The sequence below is a fragment of the Synchiropus splendidus genome, chromosome 18, assembly GCF_027744825.2.
Source record: "Synchiropus splendidus isolate RoL2022-P1 chromosome 18, RoL_Sspl_1.0, whole genome shotgun sequence".
NCBI classification, from domain to species: Eukaryota; Metazoa; Chordata; class Actinopteri; order Syngnathiformes; family Callionymidae; genus Synchiropus; species Synchiropus splendidus.
Genome location: NC_071351.1, coordinates 8,830,867 through 8,845,922, shown reverse-complemented (window position 1 = coordinate 8,845,922; position 15,056 = coordinate 8,830,867). Strand labels below are relative to the sequence as shown.

Sequence of the window (15,056 nt, the reverse complement as noted above, 5' to 3'; positions counted from 1 at the left end):
CACACACACGTGTCGTAAAGCAGTGTGGGTTACCAGAGCAGGACGCCACCACAGATGAGAGGTCGCTGTGGGATGGAGCTCCGAGGAAGTGCCTGGTTAAAGCACTCTGCAGAGGAAACGCACGGACCACATTCCAGTTTTTGAAATACCGGTTGATAAACGCACTACTGCGTAATGGTTGGCTGAAAATCACATAAATAATCTGAACATTTAACAGTCAACATTGCCTTTTTAATAAAAGTGGTGAGTTTAATTCGCACAATCTTCGTACAACTTATTTCTGTTCCAAAAATAACATCTCCCAAGAAATGAAAACCGTTTCTGTGGATAACCTGTGACGCAGAGGACAGCTCTCTCTCTCACACACAGTCCAGTGACACAACACAAACCATACCGCCAGCAACAGTACAAAAATCAAACCGTTTACAAAATATACATTTATTATTTACACCTCAAGTTTACATCACTTTCCATACTGGTGAATGTACACTGATATTTACAGGATAGATACACTTCCTTAAATACTATAAATATAACTATGGATCATGACCTCTCATGGGATAAATAAATAGAATTTTGGGGGTCATTTCACCTCATCATGTGCAACACAGAACAATGGAAAAGACAAAGAGACCCAGGAGTTTCTGATTTGTCACCTAAAACTTCAGATTTGGTCCCCACTGTGCAGTGAGAGCTGGACCCGCGGTGCCTAAAGCTGGAACCTAATGTTTTATAGAGCAGCCATTTGTCATCTATTTTCGGGGCAGATTCTCATGATGAGTGGGATTCAGTGAGCAGGCCGGTGCGGATGATCCACCGTTTCTTCACCGACTGTGTATTTTTAGTGTGCTCATCTGTCACATGTGATGTCCTCCATTTGTGCTTGTTTGACTGTGCTGTTCCACAAAAATGTGCTTCAATTGGTGGCGTGCAGGTGAGCACCTTCAGCTGCGCTCATGTGCTATTGGCACAACAAAAATACATGGAGAACATCATTTTTGTCGGTTCTACATGGCATATATATATATATATATATATATATATATATATATATATATATATATATATATATATATATATATATATATATATATAATTCACTCACAAAATCTGATAAAAGATGAATGTCTGGACAGAAGTCGGACAGAAACCTGTTCAATAAGGCAAAGAAAATGCATAATTTAAGTCCATTTATATATTAATTTCACGTTTCGACTGTTATTGTTACAATATTTGGGTGTTTAAACCATAATATTTTAGATTTTTAAATATATTTAATTCACATTATTAAATATTTTCATGAAATATTTTGTTAATTTTCTCCAGGTATTTATGTTTGAAAAGGAGCAGTGAATTCAGCTTTTCAATCTTCGTCATTGCTGCTTCAACTGTTTGTTCCACAATTGATCGTAAACGTTTCACAATCAGTCGTAGCCCTTTGGAAATAAAACTGTATTGCTCAATTGTAGTTCTAAACCTATTTTTATCTCAGACTTTGTTGCACCCGCAACTAAAAAAACTAAAACGCATTTGTCCTTGAATATGAATATTGCTTGTCACATTCTCTGGCAGTGTTGTAGAATAGTGCGCAAAACTCCAAACAACTCCGGGGTCTCCGATTAATTAAAGTGCTCAAGTGGAAGGACGCAACATTTGGTCCGAACTCTACGTGGAACGCACCAAAAAACGGTTGAAGAATAAGGCAGATCGACAATAGTGACGCTGCTCAGGCACCAGCGTTGCCGCGACTGTGCTTCTCTCTTCACCTGTACTGTCGCTGTGGTCTGAGGGGAGGGGCTACATGACGAGGAAGGCTCTACTGCTGGCGAGCAGCGCCACCCGGTGGTTAAAACCGTGAATTACCACATCGTTACATTAAAATCACAACACAGTATTACCCCTACACACACTGCCACACAATATCACCGCTAAAAATGCTTTTGTTTCACACCGTTGTTGACAAAAAGACATTTAAATATAGTCCTTAGTTCATTCTCAGATGAAGGACCGAACAGGTCGGATCCTCAGTGCAGCATGGCAGCGCCCTGCTCTGTATTGCTGTGCAGGGGTTCACAACACTCCTCCACATCTCACCAGGGATGGTATCTATAGTGAGGCGCCACCGCTTCCCCCGGGAAACAGCTCTATTTTTAAACAGGCGAGGTCACAGAGGGGCGACAACACACACTTACACAGCTGCACGGACACCAAGACAACACTTTTGTAGCCCGTCTGCTTATCTCTGCTCACCCTTCCGAGGCGGCCATGATTGAAATGCAAAAGCGGCACCTGATGTGGAAATGTGGCTCAGTATTGGGAGGTGAGCTTGCAGACCCCGTCACACCTAGAATTCAAGCATTTAAAACAGGTGTGACAGGGCCGTCGGTTTCCCTTGCTTCGCACTAATGTGATACGCATCATCAACGGTGACGTCTCAGGCTACTACACAACACGTATGTACAAGTACTTCGCCAAGGATCGAAGGAGATTCACAGTTCTGGGGTGAATGCTGATGGATGAGAGGCACCGAGACCCAAATGTGATGTGCTTTCGGTACTGACCTGTTGGCAACCGTCAGTCGGAATTTCCTTCCACCCTCGTCCTGAAGATGTGAAACAGAGTAGGACAATAATCTGCTATGGCTTGGACGCCTCCAATTCTCCTTCCCTCCTTGGCTGTCGTCTTCTTTAGCGACACTCACATTCCTCTGTCGTCATCAAGGATGGACGGAGAGGGAGCTAGCAGCACGGATCCCGTGGTGAAGGAGCGAGGGAGCGCAGACGGAGGGATAGAAAACTGCTCTGGAGGTGAAGATGAGATGAACAAAGTGGAAGTTCTTCCCCACTCCATCTTTTGTTCTTCCATCTTCAGGGGGTGGGTGCCCAGGCGATCATAGCTCAGACTCCGGCGAGCCGATGTTCTGGTAGCCCGTCTTGGTGCTGGTGCCATAGTTGGTGTTGGTCATCTCCGTGGTGCCACCAGGGCCCAGGTAGGCCCGGTGTGCGGGCATCGGTGAGGGGGCTTCAGCAGGGTTCTTGCCAAGGATGAAGCGCTGCTCGTCCTGCTCCTCTAGGTTGGAGATGTCCTTCATCATGCCCTTGCGATAGGAGACGGAGAGCTTGTTGGAGCCGTCGGACACCAGGTTGAAGTGGCGGGCGATGAAGACCAGGGGAAGAGGCAGCATGGCCACCACTATGAGGGAGTAGGCCATGGCCAGCGCCCAGGGAGGGTAGCTGTGGAACCGCTCAGACCCCTGGAAGGAAGGAAGAAAAAGAAACCACTCAAACACTGACTGAATCACCTTGTGCTGAAGCCTATGCTGATCTTCTGACCTCAGCCTCCACCCAGGCATTGTACCCGGCAGGACTGACTGCCATCTCAATGACGGTGGCTGCGATGAGCAGCACCAGCACAGCAGGGGACACGTACATCCACATGTAGTAGTAGAACGAGTAGGGCCTGAACCCCAGCATGTCCTCGAGGTCCTGCATGAACCTGCGAGCACAAGGCTTTCAAATGTACTTCTGCCGACGCCATGTGGTAGCTCACTCCTGATTGAGACGGTCTACCTCTTGGTTCCGTAGATCCAGGCCACGGAGATGTTCTCCAGAATCACCACCACGGTCAGCGGCAGTCCGGCGGAGTAATCATCGAACATGGTGACAAAGTAGTTTCCCGAGCGCTGCACGAACAGCAGACCCAGGAAGAAGGCGATGATGCAGCAGACCACTGTAGGACCACAGAGGACCATCAGAACCGCGAGGCCCGACCAAGCCGTCTCAGTGAAACTCACCGCACAGAATCTCTTTCCGGATCTTGAAGGCGTCCAGGATTGGTGTGGTGATGCCTGTCATGGTGCCGATCATGCTCCCCAGGCCCAAATTGATCAGCATGAAGAAGAACATCACGGACCAGAAAGGGCTGGCCGGGAAGTGGGTCATGGCCTCGGTGAAGGCGATGAAGGCGAGGCCAGTTCCCTGCACGGCCTGTAGATGGCAGCATCACGCTGAATATGAGTTGACAGTTGAAATGAACGCCTGTAAAACAAAGGTGACCTTGTTGAGCTCGTCCTCCAGGAGGCAGGCGTCCAGTCCCAGCTGAGCGAACCCGTCCTCCTTCACCGTCTTGATGACGCTGTACATCTCCTCGTAGTCTGTCGCAGTCAGGTGGGAGAAGTTGATGTGAGGGGGGATGAGCTCTCTGCTCAGCACTCCAGAGTTCAGGTATCCCAGGATCTTCTCCGCGTTCCTGCACCCACCAGTGCACCGTCAGTGGCGGCAACAAAAACAAACCCCATCAGATCAGAGTCCTCAACTTACTCCACGACACACTTCTCGTTCATGACATTGGCCTTGAACCCGAGCACGGCGAACACCACCAGAGTGGCCAAGATGGACGTCACAAAGTTGATGATGGAGACGAGCGCCGCGTCAAAGTGGCAGTTGTTGTCGCGCTTGTTGTAGCTGGAGAAAGCAATGACGCCTCCGAACCCGAGACCCAGGGCGAAGAACACCTGTGTGGCAGCTTCTCGCCAGACTTGTGGCTCCAACATCTTCTCAATCTGCAGAGAACATTTAATAAAGACATGTCTTTATTTAAGAGCAGGAATGCAACTTCATTTGATATTAATTAATTTTACGGTAAATACTTTGTATTCTTAATTGGAAAAAAGATCTTAAAACCATAAAAAATATTTTAAATGACATATTGTATTCGCTTAGTTATAGATGTACACGCCTTCGCCACTAGTGGGTGGTATTTGCTCTAGAAAGAAAGGTCGGAGAAACGTAAAAAATATTAAATACTTTCGCCACATTTGGAAGGAATTATCGAAGTGACTTCATATGCTACTCTCCTGCCTGTATTGCCCACAAGAGGGGAGACAGATTTTGTCTCCATAAATTAATTGTGGAGTGTTCTCTGACCTTGGGCGTGAACATGTGAGCGATCCCGTCCACTGCTCCTTTCAGCAGCAAACCACGGACGAGGAAACAGAATAGCACCACATACGGGAAGAGCGAGCTGAAGTACATCACCTAGGAGTGCGAGACAGTGCGAAAAAAGTCAAGTACATCACACAGTGTTGCCATGGAGACGCACACAATTAATTGCTTCCAAAAGCTGCTTTGCGTATCTCTGAATCTGTGCAGGCGAGGCAGAGATTAAAAAGATGGGTGAAAATGAATTGAATCTGTAATGTACTTCTAAATTTAAACCTGAAATTGTGTCAGACTCAGTCTGCGGATGTTGTGACTCACATGCTGGATCAAGATTACAGAACATTTGAGCAGCTGTTGCCAAACTCATCATCCCCAGTCTGAGACTTCAACTGTGTTCCTCAGCGATAATATCAACAAAATATTCACCCTGGTGAACGGTCGTCATGGAGACCACGCACCTTCCCAGAGGACTGGATCCCCTTGATGACAGCCAGACAGACCATAATCCAGGCCACCAGCAGGGACAAGGTCATCTTCCAGTTCAGGCCACCGGTGTCGTCAATGGTGCTGGTGATGTTGAGGGTTTGTCTATACCAGAAATAGGTCGTGGCTGAGCTCTTATCACACTCCGGCTCCACAACTGGCAGGAAAGACATGAGGGTGAAACGCTGAGGTCATCCCTCCCAAACATAAGTCATATCTAAAGGATCAGTTGATGTTCTTCTGTCTACTGGTGTTCTGCTGCCCACTCACTGGCTTGGCTTCCATTAATCTGCACTGGACACTCGGCCCAGGGCAGCGGATACTGGAAGGACTGGAAGAAGTAGAAGATGCTCCAGCCGATGATAACGTTGTAGTAGAGGCCCACAAAGCCACACACCTGAGCAGAAGCAGACGGCACCATCAGAAACAAGCAGGAGAATGAGAGAAGCCGTTCCTTGACTCACATAGCTTAAGACAGGCGAGGAATGAATTATTGAGCTGTTTGCTCTCAGCAGTCTTCGGTGAACGTGTATTTATAGCTGCTGAGTTCCACTCTGTCACATCCTGCTGCCACTCGCATCACCGCCCGGGTGTGGAACCTCCTGCCCTCCCAATCAGACTTTTAGCTAGGAGGGCGTCTGGGCGTCTGCAAAACATGAAAAAATGGACGCCCGATTCTCGACTGTAGCTTGGCCAAGCTATGGTCGAGACTCTGCTGTCCATTTTTTTTCATGACTCCCAGACGCCCTCCTCGCTAAAAGCCTGCAAATACCAGTCATATCACACCAGAAATGATTGGAAGAGGTCCTTGAAGGCTCAAACACTATCAGCCAAAAGGAAGGGTGATACTTAAATAAGCTTCTGTGCTCTCTATATAGCCAGAAGGATTCATATACGCCACTTAACTCCTCTATCGAGCCACACTATTCATTTAAAGGCCTCTTGCCGGCCGCACTCTTGACCCACTGTGGTGTACTCACTCACCAACAGACTGGAAATGCCGATGCCACCCAGTTGCGGATAGACATAGTTCCACACGCCAATGCTTCCGCGCCGGATCCTCTGTCCGACAGCCAACTCCAGGAAGAACAAAGGAATGCCAATGAGGAGGAGGAGGATGAAGTATGGCACCAGATATGCACCTGAGTGTGGACGCCAGAGACATGTGAGACATGTGAGTACTCAACATCATCCTTCCATCACGTTCTGGTTCTATCTCTGCAGCTCGAAACATTAACACTTGTTCATGATAACTAGACGCAGCTGAGGTCAGAACGCAGATCAAGGACAGCTGAAGGGAGCGGCTGGTCTGCAGACTGTGGCGTCTGTTTGGATCAAACAATCCCATAATTACGTGAGTGCTCATCTGAGCAGCAGAGAACACGGCGAGGAACAACACTGCCGCTGTTGTGTGCTGCTCAATTACAGCTCCTGTTGGGTCTTTGATGTCCACCCTGAGTCACCGAGACTGGAACGATTATGCTCAAAAGTGTCACTTAAATATCAATCTTTTGATCCACATTGTCCTTGAAGATGAGCTGCAAATGTCAATGAAGGGATCAGGTCGCTTCACTCACCTCCACCGTTCTTCTGGCACAGGTAGGGGAACCTCCAGACATTTCCCAGACCCACAGAGAAGCCCACCTGAGCCAGGATGTACTCCAGTTTGTTGTTCCAAGCGGGTCGACCATCCTCTGCGTCTGGGTCTGGGGAAGGCAACAGCGCCCTCACGGGGGCAGTAGAGCCAGGACTGAGGCCCATGCTCATCTGACTGCTCTTGTAGTCCATGGGATGCTCCAGAGAGAGCAGGTCGGCCACCGACTCAGTGACCGGCTCCGTGCTGTGCTCCCGCTGGGTCACCTTCGTGTTCTTTGGCATGGTGGCAACTTTTTTTTCCGGGTGGGAAGGAGACGGGAGAACCTGAGGGGTCCGAGTGGAGGGAGGTCAGGAGGAGGCACGGGGGAGCAGGAACAGAAGTGGAACTTTTACTTTGGATTCTGAAATGAAGAATGACAGAATATTAACTCTTTAAAAGTTGACATCAAATTGAAGCAGATGGCTTTGGGGATTCAGTTCATAATGATTATTGGAGCCTAACTTCAATTCACACTCAGCTGTTTATGAAAGGTCAATTTCAGAAAATAATCTGCCAATTTTAGTTCCCATGTACATGTGAGGTATTTACTCAGCGTGTCTCGACAACAGGCTACAGCAGGAATCATTGTGCTCAAGTGGAGTCATGTGAATTGTATGAACTGGAGGCAACAATCCAACTGTGTGACTTCTGAAGTCTGAGGAATGTAGAGCAATGAAAGTGAAAGCCCACACCATTCAAACATTGAGAGAAATATCAGGTGATCTTTGACTTTCCCAAATGACCTCCATCAACTTTATATAAATAATTGCGTTGCTACCTTTTCATTTCATTTCAATAAAGACAAACACTAGACTTCACTTCCTATGATGCTGAAACAACATGAGGACTCTTTTCTGTTTCACACTTCAGAATCACAGCTGCTCACTAAGAGCTCAACCACCATTCGAGAGCTAGTTTTCTTCGCCATGAAAAAGCTCTGTCTGGAAGCAGCGAGCCCTCTAAAGGTCAGCGAATGCTGAGGAGGAACACAATAGGTCAGAACTGTGTGACAGCGTTCTCAATCATCTCGGCTCGTAAGAACAGAAGCTGGAGGTGTTTGATCTGTGACCGCTGGTCAGAAAACAGATCTGGCTTCTCATGCCGAGGCAGAGAAAAAGGCAGACTGTAAGCTCACCAGTCGCACGCACTTCACATTCCTCCACAGTGGCAAGAAGCCTCTGCAGTCACGACACACGGGGAGCACGCCATCCCAAAACTGTGGGATGTTTCCCACCACATTGCCTCCTTTTCTCAACTACAGCTGAGTCATTTATCTGCCTCTTCTACATGCTGGATCCTCACTGCATTTCCTTTCCATCGGCTTATTTGTCACACTCCGCACACCTGCCTTGCTCTGGTCTGACATTACCAGAGCAGAATCACATTATATCTTCAGACCTGAGGCTCCAAGACGAGTTGTTTCCTTCAAGTAAAATGTCACCCGGTGGTCATGTGACTGGCACCAGTTCACCAGTCAGCTAGCTTGTGGAGCCCTTCAGCAGGTGAACAAACCCGTTGTTTACCTTTAGTCTAAGCTAACAAGACTAACAGAAGCCGTCTGAACCTGAATTAATGAACCAGCTTTATCAAACTCCTCATTTCTCATGCGCATTATGGTCTGTCGACTAAAGAGTGATCATAGAAACACTCCATATATGTACATCATATTGCTGCAACATGTGGAAGGCTGACCATTCGAGGCATTGAAATCATGATCTCACACGTTACTTTAAAGCATAATGTCACCCTTCTAAACTTGGAGGTCACATGACCATAATGGACGAATCAGAGATGGTTAATACGCCCAATACGGAACTGTGTCAGGTTGATGGTCTTAGAAATCACCTGTAGTTCTGAGTGGTAATTTTCCAAACAAAAATCCATTTGTTAATCCTAATCTGGGGTCTGGGAATACAGATGTTCCGCAGTCTGGATCTCAACTTGCTGTGCTCCCCATAACTTCCCACCACCAGATATCTCACTATTGCTGATGCAACACAACAGATGATCACTTTCCTCCAACAATACACTCCTCTTTTATCCTGTCTGGTTGCTAAGAGACGGCTCTTCCTGGAAAAAATGAAATCTCATCCCTGCAGCATCACTGGTCGCTTCCTTTCCCCTCACTCGCGCCATCTCAGACATTGTCATTGACAGTGCAGATAATACGGGAGCTGATGTGCATCTCAATTGACGTCCACCACGTGATGACGGGATTTCAAGTTAATATTAACAGAACTGAGTGATTGCTGTCTGATGGATTGACTTTGATGCGATAATAGACGGTGCAACGCCGTGTGTACACACTCATAAGTGGCCGTGGCCGTAACCTCTGACGCGCTGTCAAGGTCAAATGGAAAGCCTATTAATAGCAGAGATGCGATTGATTGCTCACGCGCGCACACACGAACGAACGCATACACGTGCGATGAGCAGCTCGGTCATGACACGTTCAATATCATCGGTAAAATGTGCGACTCACCTTGACGAGCTGAAGTTAAAGGCGCAGCAGCTCCTTCTCCTCAAACATCCCCCCGACGGCGGCGGCGCGTACAGAACCCGTGACGCAGGAGAGGCGCGTCGAATTTATGCAGGTGAATCTGGATCTCCGTTTCCGAGTGGGTGGGACGGTTCGGTAGCGATCTGCTGCCTTCCACGTGGTTCTGCGCCTGTGTTATTGGGATCTGCCGCGATAGGGAATTACTATGGAGAGTCACGACGGAGTCTGACGCAGGTTTGACTCACTCGGTGCTGCTCACGTCAGCACTCGATCCAAGAGGACAAGTGGAGAGTTTGCAGCGGCAGGTTGCGAGGAACACATTAATGAATTGAGAATTTAGTTGAGGAAAAGGCGAGTCAGTGCGACACATCTATGGAATACTTACCAAGACCTTTGTGGAATATGAATAGACTGGAATACTATTTTTCGTAGGGGGTTCGGGACACAAAGTTTTACTACATATAACGTGTCTAGCAACTTGAAAGGAACTAAAGCACGGAACACTGATGTTAACATGAAATAGATGCAGTGAACTGCATCCATCCATGAGAGACTGAATAGCAGTAGTTTTTTGTTTTTTTTTAAACAACGGCTCCTCCAATTTGGAGGTTTTTTACAAGTATATGATAAGGTGGCGAGTCAGTATCCCACATAAGATCACCAAAATAAAAGATTAAAAAACAGTTTGATCAATGACTAGTTCTCACCTCACTTATGAAAAAGATGTCAGCACCTTGTTCAGCAAGGCCGAGGGCTCTGAGATGATTGAGACAGTAATGTCCACGGCTCAAGCGAAGGTAATTTATCTCAGGCTGCTTTTCCTGTGACAGAACCAATTTGCTCTGCCCTTGGCTCTGAATCCGAAACCCATATTTTCACAGGTTACATTCACAATAAGATTCAGGCTATTGAACCCGGCGGTTTCCTACAATACACTTTATCTTACTTATGAGAAGAAGATGGGCCCAGAGGAGGAAACCTGAGTGTCATATTATCTTTTGAAATGTTTCTATTAACCATCTCTATTATGCTGTTGTCAATAACACATGATTCAATGTCAGTCCAGTTGGGATAGCAATTCAAGAGCTGTGATTGGCTGTAAAATCAGAACCTCAACACAAGTAGCTCATATGCACACCATGCTTCCTGTCTCCTTCTATTCACTCATGTGACTCACTTCACAAGGGTTGACTGCTGGGATCAGTTGCCATGGCGACCGCAGATCATATGATGGTTGCTCACCCTACCAGCTTTTTATCCTCATCTCCAGCGCCTATACAGTTCTGCAGTGCTGAGCAACCCTGTTGAGGATCACACCACATCCTTCACAAGCCGCTCGCAGCACCTTGTGGTCTTTTGTTTCATCGTGTGCGACTGAAATTGTGAGAAAGCATCATATCGCACCTCTAAATTATGCAACAAGAGACAAAATGTCCTCGGCCTGCAGTCATTGTCGGCGCTGTGCTGCAGTATTACTCACCTTAAAGCCTCATGAATAACCAGGGGAAGTGATTGTTGGAGGATCGCCCTGGGGTCACGGAGCCCAGCCTGCTGATAGAAATAATGGTAACATAAACAATGCCACTGCAGGAGAAAAACATCAGTGCCAGGAAATGAAGATGAGCCCTGACATCATGCTATTGCAAGCAACACACTCCCATGTAGTTTCACCTCTTCCAATGTGGATCGCTGCCTGTGTTTTGCCCCACAAGTTTTTACTTTTGAAATTCATGTTGAAACATGGTAGCCCATCGTGCGGGGAAGATGTCGCAGGATCCCCACAGCCCCGGGAGACACAGGTTGCCTGGACACAAACAGCAGGAGCTTCGCATTGTTGGCAGTTTGAATTCAAATGCTGATATCTCTTCCAGCCAACTGTCATTCACAGAAATGGACCCAAATAGAGGTGTGATGCTGCAGTCTGGCCACCAGAGATACACACCCAGGTTTAAATCAGGTGATTCAACAAAACTTCATTTTAAATAACTTCATTTAGCCCCAACGTTGATAGACAGGAGGCAAATGAACGCGCTCCACAGAATAGTCGCCGTCCTCTGATAACACACGCTAAAGTCATGACCACCACAGCAGAAGCGCCGCTATCGACTCTGGTGATAAATGCTGGGCGGTGGAAATCGATAGCAGAGATGCGGCCTTGAGATTTCCAATAAACCCACTGATGACAGCGTGATGGTGGAGCTGATAGCATCATCACATTCGCCTCTGGAAACTCAAGACATTGTTTGGAGCAAAATGATCTTTAGTTATAACACTGAGAGGTTTTTAAAATTCTGGTTGGACTTTATTTTCACACCAGAAGACTACTAACACTGCAATACGATTTTGTCTTCAGACTTCAATTACTGCTTGTACAAGATATATACAGCGACTTTTTTTACCATCTATTACAAGATTACCAGATTTTAATGCATCTGTATGATATTCAGAGGTGAAATTCAGTGGGTGCCTTATCTGCGGAGGAAATATTGTCGGGTTTGAAAAGGCTTTAAACTCACTCTTGACTATATTTGCGAAGCAGCAGGACCCTTCCTGGCGTCACCAGCTGACCAGATGGCCGCTCACTCCTGCTGCTCGAGACTCTGCTGAGGAAAAATGCAAACACAAATGACGTTCTGCGATCCATGTGCATTCATCCAAATAATGGAAACCTTTTGGAGGTGGCTGGTTTGATTGTGTTCTAATAGAAGCAGGAAAACCTGTACAGCCCCTCTATCTTCCCTGATAGAGAGGCAAAGTCACACGAAAACATTCATTCTTCAGTCTGCCTTGTTGTCGATTAATACATCTGTAAATATTACTGAGCCAAGAGGACGGAGTCTGGCATCGAAAGATCTCAGTGACAGGCCGCTGCAGACTGTGTGTCACTTATCCGCCACCTCTCAGTGACTAACACGGCCGCTGCCAACAGAGCTTTAGGCAGAGAGCAGCATTTGGCAAGCGGAAAGCACTATTTTCAAAATAAAGCCCAGGATTTTGCTGGTGATGTGAATCAGCCTGTGTTCTGGTTTTCATCGGCTGAGTGTGTTGGTTTACCACCAGCTTGTAGCCACAGATGAAGTGCTGGATTACATTATCCAACAATAATTATTCCTCTCCTAAAGAATGTCGTCACAGGCTCGGCAGCGCTCTTCAACAGGATTTCAGAAACTGAAAAAAAGAAGCAACGGTGACATGTGCATTGTGAGGACTTCCAAAACGGGTAAATGAAAAAAGTATTTTAATTATTTTACATAACATATTAGCCTAGTCGACTTCCTATATAAGAGAAAGCTCAGTACAGGGGATCATTTATTCATGAGTGAGCATCTAATGGACTTGTGAGAATTAAAGGCCAACGCACTAAACATGGGTGACTCATTTTCCCCCAGTCTTCAGGGATATTGGTGCAAAGTCTGAGATGAACCGCAACAACAATCAGAAGGTAATACTGCTGCAAAGATGTCCTTTACTCATAACAGACAGAGACAGGACTCATGAAAGGAGGAACCATAAGATATAAATATAAATGGCAGTGAAGAAATACATTTAGCTGTGTGGATTGAAATACTACTAAATAAATACTATATGATAGCTGCAATACATACATCTAGAATTTTAATGAATGTCTTATGAAGACAAATATAAACTGTGTAATTCAATATTTATTATCTTGTTTTCTTACCTTTACTGTGTTGTCATTGGACAAAACATCCAATTGACCTGTTAATGATATTCTGGTACAATGGCGCCCTCTTCTGGTTTGAAATGTCTTTAATTTTATTGACGTTATTTCTATTCAATAAAAGCATCACTTGCGTATGAAATCTTGATCATTGATCTCCACTCCTGCAGTTCTCCATCATAACTATGAAGACACAACATCTCATGACTCACGCTACAGGGCTTCTTCATCTCCTTGTCAGGTGAGTCAACAACATATGGAGTCACCTACAGTAGGACACCTTTACCAAAACACAGCGGATTTTATATGATCAAATAGGACATGTTAACAGGTAAATTAAGGTCACATTTCATGGAAAACCTTTCTATTAAAAAGAATCTTGCTAATTCCGACAGAGCCAACTAAACAGCTCATGACGTCCTGCTGGAATAAGACAGCTTTTGTGTCGCTGTGCGCCGCCTCATGTTCAGGTCAACAGCATGTCGTCTCAGCTAACATCTGAAAACCGGCCACAGTCTGCCACTAAAACCATAAACCAGCAGCGGAGGGAGACGGGCCCGGTCATAAAAGCAGGCCGGCCTGCAGGTTTGATGTACAGTTAGAGCTCGTGCAGGACGGCCATTAGCAGGAATGAACACTGCCATATTTCACCCTGCGGTTGCTCGGTGAAGCCGAGTGGGAACTCCAAGGCTCTTGACAGTGTGAGGAAAACAAATGATCATAACATAAGAGAGAAGATGTCATTAGCCATCAATCATGAGCCCAGAAAGTGAATTTCTGCTTGTAATCAAAGTTGTTTCTAAACATGGAAGGTGTTTGACGTGGCGTCCATCTGATTTACTGACGCTGCCGCGACACGGAATTATTTCAGCAGCATTACTGAAGTGCCCCAGCAATCCTACTATTACATTATAATCCACAGCAGGGCGACTGCCTCTCCACTAACATGAGGACCACTAGTGCTGCACTCACCTGTGCTGCGACTGATCAAGTCAAAAAAATGTTCTCTCACCAACAGGAACAGTTCCAAAAACAGAGTTCCCTCCCTCCAGGTCTCACACTGACTCGAGGCGCGACAGTTGCTGTTTGATGCTCCTCCAAACTTCTCCACTCTATTGCCACAGGTCAAAGGTAAAGTCGTGACCCGGTGAGGCCAGCATGCTGTTGTTAATAAAATAAACAGTCTCCTCTCAATATTCCCTCTCTAACTTCATCCCTGCCATCAGACAACATTTATGAGGAGGTTCAGTGGCGACTCAACACTCCGATAAGTTCTGCATCGAAGCTGAAATGGGCTTCCAGAGAGACTTTATTTACTCTATGCTGCCATGTGTGTTTGAAATCTAAGATCAGTGGCTGTGGGCCCCCGTCGCTCCAGGGACACCCAATACTCTGCCTGCTGCAGGGTCGCAAAGAAGAAAAAGAGCGTAATGGGATTAGATAGCAAAATAAGGTCAGTGTTTGTTTTAATCAGACCGGTGACACGGCCAGATCTTGAAAGCACGAGGGTGGAGATAGCTGGAGAGATGGAGAGGAGGAGAGATAGTTGAAGAGGAAGAAGGGAGACAGAGAGGTCAGCCGGGGTGATTGGTCCCCAGGCTACGCTGGATAATGGAGGATGGAGGGGGAACTGTCTGGGAGGGAGCTGCAGCGCTGCAGAGGTCAGTGTCTGGTCTGTTAGTGGACATCATGAGCAACAGTGAGCGGCGCGATCGGACAAGGAAGGAGGAAAATGAACGTCTCTCTTTTCCTCCTATTACTGTATCTTTGACGCACTCTGCTCCTGACCTTTAACCTTTCATACACCCACCAGGT

The 15,056-nt window shown here is 46.5% G+C and overlaps 1 protein-coding gene across 1 annotated transcript; it reads right to left on the bottom strand.

Moving 5' to 3' along the window:
• Positions 1–1,101: 1,101 nt before the first annotated feature.
• slc6a17 (solute carrier family 6 member 17) lies at positions 1,102–9,784 on the bottom strand. Its single transcript, XM_053850183.1, has 12 exons — positions 9,542–9,784; positions 7,001–7,420; positions 6,408–6,565; positions 5,694–5,820; positions 5,399–5,580; positions 4,926–5,036; positions 4,320–4,561; positions 4,056–4,248; positions 3,794–3,986; positions 3,570–3,729; positions 3,333–3,495; positions 1,102–3,253 (listed from the first exon to the last, which is right to left on the bottom strand). Exons 2-12 carry the CDS (start codon positions 7,299–7,301, stop codon positions 2,891–2,893), a joined length of 2,193 nt encoding a protein of 730 aa, XP_053706158.1. The 5' UTR covers positions 7,302–7,420; positions 9,542–9,784; the 3' UTR covers positions 1,102–2,890.
• Positions 9,785–15,056: the final 5,272 nt, after the last annotated feature.

Bases quoted from the DNA above. Each gene is read 5' to 3' on its own strand.
- slc6a17 (XM_053850183.1), bottom strand. From the start codon at position 7,301: ATGCCAAAGAACACGAAGGTGACCCAGCGGGAGCACAGCACGGAGCCG. The intron at 5,037-5,398 runs GTGCGTGGTCTC...TCGCACTCCTAG, and splicing joins GGATCCAGTCCTCTGGGAAG to GTGATGTACTTCAGCTCGCT. The intron at 3,496-3,569 runs GTAGACCGTCTC...TTGTGCTCGCAG, and splicing joins TGGATCTACGGAACCAAGAG to GTTCATGCAGGACCTCGAGG.